General features: G+C 62.7%; 1 protein-coding gene across 1 annotated transcript in view; it reads right to left on the reverse strand.

The window, feature by feature from the left end:
* Window positions 1-6,247, reverse strand: part of PTPRF (protein tyrosine phosphatase, receptor type, F) — a 76,756-nt gene that overhangs the window by 16,651 nt on the left and 53,858 nt on the right. The window contains 5 exon segments of the mRNA XM_010862795.1: window positions 140-718; window positions 798-915; window positions 2,219-2,245; window positions 5,201-5,394; window positions 6,073-6,246. Coding sequence (XP_010861097.1) covers window positions 140-718; window positions 798-915; window positions 2,219-2,245; window positions 5,201-5,394; window positions 6,073-6,246 — 1,092 coding nt within the window.

The raw sequence follows: 6,247 nt of genomic DNA on the forward strand, positions 1-6,247 counted from the left end.
GTTCACTAGAGGTTAGTGATCATGGTCATGAGAGATTGGAGTGTCACACACCAGAGGTTGGTGGCTCACAGTCGCCAGAGGTCAGTGAGTCAAGGAGAGCAGAGGTCCCCAGGCGTAGCCACGTGCCCGCAGCACACACCTTGCTCCACGGGCATGGTCCGGGACTGGATGCTGGGGCTGAGCGGGCCGGCGCCCTTGCTGGTGCGTGCGCGGACCTTGATGTCGTAAGTGGTGTCTGGCTTGAGGCCGGAGAGCGTCAGGTGGGTGTCGGCAGTGACGTTCTGAAGCTCCTGCTGGCTGTTGATGTCACGGTACACCACGGTGTAGTTGGTGATGCGCCCGTTCCTCTCCGCCAGCACTGGGGGGTCCCAGATCAGTTCCGTGGTAGATGTGGTCAGCCCTATCACGCGCAGGTTTTGGGGGAAACCGCTGGGCACGTCCTCGGGGGTCGTGATTTCCTTCTCGAACTCCTCGCCCAGGCCAGCCCGGTTCTTGGCAGTGAGCCGGAAGATGTAGGTGGCCCCTTTGTGCAGGCCAGTGACCGTAAAGTGCTGGTCGTCCTTGCCAAAATCGATGGTGCTGGGCCGCGCCTCGTCGGCTCGGCGGTACTGCAGCCGGTAGCCCAGGAGCTCCCCGGGCAGCTCCTTGGGCGGGTGCCACTGGAGCAGCGCCGTGTTCATGGCCGTGGTGCTGACCATCATGGTGGGCCGTCCTGGGACTGAACAACCACGCACTGGGCTCTGGCCCTGCCCTCCTCTCGGCCCCGCCCTCAGCTCTGACCCCAAAGCCTCACTCACCTGCCCCCGTGGTCGTGACAATTTTGGGCTTGCTGCGGGCACCGTCCCCCTTGGTGGTGTAGGCAGCCACGGTGATGGAGTAGGTGGTCTCCGGGGTCAGGCCGCTGATGGTGGTTTCCTAAAGGAGGAGGAGGGGCCCATTCCCATCACAGGAGAGCAAGGAGGGACCAGACCGGGCCAGCCACCCCAGGCACGTGGGCCAGAGGTCTTGGGAGGGGGGCTGTGCGGTGCTGGACTCTGCGGGAGGCAGTACAGGCAGGTGGATGTGTGCCCAGGAGGACCCAGCCTTTCCGGGGAGCCACAAGCCTGAGGCAGACAAGCTGCTCATTCTTCCTTTCAGACAAGAACAAAGGGCCACACTGTTCCTTCACTGCATTGTACTGTGAATGACACCTCGTGAGGTCCGGGCACACGTGACACACAGGGCAGACAGCCTCGCTCGCACGTAGCACCTCGCTCGGCTCTTGGCACGCACACCCATGCAGCCTGCGGCTCCTCCTGCACCCACAGGCAGAGGGCCACCTGTAGACACTAACGCATGCACACGCACACCAGAGGGAAGTGAGGGGTGGGCCGAGGCGCCACCCTGCAGCACTGAGTAGGACCCCTCCTGTCCCCATCCAGGCCCTGGCTCTGTGAGCACCGTATGCCTTGCAAAGCTTGCTGGGGCAGGGAAGAGAGATGAAGAGGACAGGGAACCCCCCAACCCTGGGGAGCACACTGTCTCCAGTGACGCCTGAAAAGTCAGCCAGGGCAGTGTCCCCCTGCCTTGGCAGGCCCTGCCCACATGCCCATTTCCAGCCAAGGCATCATTTCCAGAGACATGCGGAAAAACACCATGGGAGGCCAAGCCACACCACACAGAAGGAACAGTGGGAAGAGGAAGGGGACCACCGCGCAGTGGAGACAGAGCTGTCACCACCAGCCCTGGCGTCCCTCCAGCTCTGAGCCTCGGGTGGGGCCGCTGCAGCGGCCACCAAACCCTCGCAGGCCTCTTCTGCCCTGGCTGGAGGGTCTCCCAGGGCTGGGGCTCCAGAACACACCGATGCCGGAACCCAGCCCCGAGACCCGCCTCCCAGCCTGGACCTGGAGCAGGTGATTTTTCACTCCAGGGATCAATAAGGCCTAACGATCAGGATCGGATTTAACTCCATCCCCATCTGGCCAGAGCAAGGGCCAGGGTCCGGTCGATCTTGAACACTGGTCTGAAATTGCTGCTTGACAGGCGAGAAGTAAGGATTAGAGAAAATGCCAATCACTGCTCAGCTCGGGGCTCGGCGTAAACGCCAATTTTCTCCAGATGTGGCTGGTGCCCTGTGGATCTTGGCGGCTCAGGCTGGGAGGAGAGGCGGGGGAGGGGGAGTGTCCCACGAGCCCAGCCTAACCCAGGTCTTGCCCGCGCTCGCACACCTCTTACTTACATAGTCCTCGGACTCCTCTGGCTGCCACTGACCGCGGGACGGGGAGAGAAAGGGAGACAGGATGTGAAGGACTCTGACCCTGAGAGGGCCTGGTTGGGGGAAGGCTGGTGGCAGGCACGAGCCAGAGGGGTGGCACCCCAGGACCACTCGCCATCCAAAGATCCCAGCCCCTGCCTCACAGGCCCAGCTGGGGGCATCAAGGTTGAGGAGGGGAGACCTGGAGGGCACAGGGCCAGAGCAACAGGGCTCCCTGACATTGAGGGGTCGGAAGGCGCCGCCTGGAGGTGCTTAGAGGGAGAGGCTGCCAGACTTGAGGGGGTGGGTCCTACAGCTCAGGCAGAGGGGTGGGGAGACACGGAAGTGCTGTATTGTACACAGAAGTGGCTGTACTGGTTTGCTGGAAACAGTCCTGGTCTAAGCTTGCTGTCCTGGTATGATTACTCACAACATCTTTTACTCTCAGAAGCATCCCACTTGGGAAGACAGATTTTGCAGTGTGCTCTAGGCAAGTGATGTTGTCCCAGGAACAGCAGAAGCTATGCTGTGGCTGGAAGGGGCGGGGCAGACTGGTCAGCAAGATGACAGAGGCCATGAGTGCCAAGTTCAGAGTCTGGACCCTGCCCTACAGGCACTGGGAAAGACCCAGTTCCTTCCCAGGATACCTGAACATCAAGATAGGAAGGCACAGATCTGGGCTGGCGCTACTGCTGCTGCTGATTCTCAATATGTTCTTCTCCAGGCTGTGGTGCATGGAGGGTGGAGGGAGGAAGGTTCTGGGGCACTGGAGGGCTGGGGGTTGAGAGCTGTCCAGCACAGCACAGGAAGCGGGGCCATGCCATGCCCAGACCATGGGGTCCTCTGGCCCAACCGCCTCACAGTGCTGGTCTGATCTCTGTCCAGCAATCCCAGTTGCTCCTGTTCTGGGAAGCTGTCTTGAAAGTCCTTGCAAGGAGTGTGGGACAAGATATGGGAGGAGGCCCTCGGCCGTCCCTCCTGGCCTCGGCCACTTTCTAAGGTGTGCCTGGGCCCAGCCCTGCTCTAGGTTCTTTGCCTAGGGGGATGGGGGTTGCCTTTGCTATCCAAGCCAGGCATAGGTGTGGAGGGCCTTGCAAGGGGGAGACTGAGAGACACGAAGGGAAAGAGAAACAGATTGAGGCAAAACACGGGGCCAGAGGACGGAAGGGATCACAGGAGAGAAGAGAACAGACAGATGAAAATGCAGTCAGCGAGAGGGAGAGACAGAAACAGAGAGGAAGGAAAAACAGACCACAGGGAAAAAAAGAGACAGGGAGGTGGAGTCAGCGGCCACGAGAAACAGACTGGAGATGGGGACACACACATGAAGGGAGACAAGTCTGGCCAAACAGTCGTGGGGGGCACGCACGCCACTGATGAGGCCTGGGCTGAGCAGATGGTGCTGTGGGGAAGGACAGGCTGTGATGTCCTTGACCAGGCACTCGGGGGACAGCTGGGCCCTGTGGCCAGGCTGGGGACCAGGCCCCATCTGCTCACCTCCTGGCCTGGAGCACAATGACCCAGTCCGGGTGTCAGGGGCTACAAAGGCGGGTCCTCCACCTTCATTCGGCTTCCCTAGAGCTCGGGCGCATGTTTACCTCCTGTCACAGGAGATCTGAGACCAAGAGGACAGTGCCCTGCGTCCTCCGGCCCAGCTCCCTTCTAACCACTCGGGACCAGAAGGGGGCACCCGAAGAGAAGCAGCTTCTCTGGAGCTGCAGTGGCTGCAGCTGTGCTGCTGGTCTCCTGGGGCGGCAGGGCCGGAGGGAGCCCATTCCCCATTCCCGGGATGCTTCTGGGTGGGTGTGTCCACCCACCGAGGCTCCAGGAAGAGCCCTCAACCTGCCCCAGGAATGTAGTCACAGGCCCGCCTTCTCCCCCCTGCTCCCTTAGTGCTGGGTAGGCCCAGAGGAGGAACAGCGTGGCCTCTGGGCAGAAAACTGAAGCCAGCCGGAGCTGGAGACACGAAAGCCCTGCCTGCCTGTGGGTGAGTCCAACCCTAAGTGCGGCACGAAGGACACCAGTCTGATCCCAGCCTGCGGGACGGGGGTGGTGTGAAGAGCCAGACCGGGGGCCGGGGCGGGGGGTTGCATTCTGGGGGTAAGTCAGGCTCCACCCCCTCACAGCCCTGATTCTGGACAGAAAGCCCTTCAGCACAGACACGCCGCCAGGTGTCGTGAATCTTCAACAGACTATGTGGGGAGGGAAGTTATGATAGCAATTACAGGCCTTTCCCAGGAATCCTGAGACCTGGTCTCATATCTGAGCTCAGCCACCCCTTCCTGGGAAGTTCTGGCCCGCTGGCCCAGTCTCCCAGTGCCCCAGGTTCTCCTGGATAGCCAAACAGTGCTGAGAATACCCCAGGAACCTCACCCCAAGCTCCTGGGCAGAAGCACCATCCCCTGAGGACGGAAGGGTGTAGAGGTGTGAGTGAGACGGGCCGTAAGCCCAGCCCTTGAGAGCAAACATCAGCCTGGCCCGATTCACGGAACTCTGCCAGGACAACAGCCAAATGGGGGAGGTGACCGCCCCGGCTGTGAGAGGAGGAAGGCACAGCTCGAAAACCCAGCCTAACAGACAGCGGGTGCATTTCCTGCGAGCCGCCAGGGAGGGCTTGGGGTGTTGGGCTGAGGCCTGGGTGCGTGCCGACAGAGCTCTGCACTGCCGGCACCAGTGGCTGAGCCACTGAGGTGACTGCCAGGCTGGGACTGCCACCAGGGCAGGTGGGGCTGGCCAAGCCTGGGTTGGGACAGCTCGGGCAGACCCAAGACAGAGAAGGGAGTGATCCTGGCAGCTGGCCCTAACCTCCTGGTCTCAGCGCTTCCCCAAATGCCACAGCCTGTCTTGGTGTCACCGGCCCTCTGAGAGCAGGCAGGGGAGGGGAGCGAACCTGGGTTCCAAAGAGGAAGTGGAATGTGATGGTCTCGCCCGCCTGCCTGCCGACCCCACCACCTCCCGGGGGCACACCTGGGCCTCGGCCAGCATGACGTCCTGGATGATGGGGGCGCCGCGGGGCTCGCCATTCTCCAGCCGCACGTAGGTGACCTGGTAGCCGCGGATCTGGCCATGCTGCTTGCTGGGGACGGGCAGCTTCCAGGAGACGCGCACGGCAGTGGAGTTGAGCGGCTCCACTTCCACCTTCCGCGGTGGCCCACTGGGCACTGGGGACCAGAAGGAGGAGGAAGGCAGGCGCGTGGAGAAGGAAGTCAGGCGGGCACAGCACAGCTGCAGCGCCATGCCTCCGCACCCCACTGCCCCTGATGCGGTTGCCTTAGACTGTCTGTCCTGCAGAGGAACGTGGAGGGCTCCCTCCACCTGCACGGGGAAGAGCCTGGGACTCTGCAGCCCTTGGGCCCAGGACTGCCTCACTCGGTGGGGAGGAGGACCAAGGTGGGAGGTGGGGCACCAGGCCTTCGACCTGCCCAAGTCAGCACAATCTGTGCTGTCTCCTCTGGGCCCCGCGTCACCCTGACATCTAGTGAGGTGAGCCTCACTAGTGTCTCCAGGACCAGTCTCTCTGATTCTCGCCCTCTTTGGCCTCAGCCTTTTGAGGCTCCCCTGCTTGGGGAGCTCCGGGGCTGGGATTCAGGCACAGGCTGTCCCACGAGCTCCATCTCCCCAGGCGGGGCCATTAAGCCTGTACTGGGAAGATGGGGAGTCCCCCAGAGGCGCTCGGGAGGCTGAGCCCTGGGTGTCCGGTGGGGACACCTCTTGCCTAGACCGAGGCACAGCCTCTCCTGCCTGCAGCGTCCTGCTGGGCTGTCCCGTGCATCCTCACCCGTAGCAGGCAGCTCTCCTGTCCCCCGCCCCTCCCCTCGCCTATCCCCAGCGCTGCCTACCGTCCTCGTCGGTGCGGACCAGCACCGGGCTGCTCTCGGGGCCGGGGCCCACGTCCGTGTGCGCCCGCACCCACACCCGGTACTCCGTCCACTTCTCCAGGCCCACCAGGTCCCAGCTGGAGTGCTCGCGGCCGATGCCGTCCACCACGTGCCGCCCACGGTCCTCGCCGTCCAC

Source organism: Bison bison, unplaced genomic scaffold (assembly GCF_000754665.1).
Source record: "Bison bison bison isolate TAMUID 2011002044 unplaced genomic scaffold, Bison_UMD1.0 scf7180017864484, whole genome shotgun sequence".
Classification (NCBI taxonomy): Eukaryota; Metazoa; Chordata; class Mammalia; order Artiodactyla; family Bovidae; genus Bison; species Bison bison.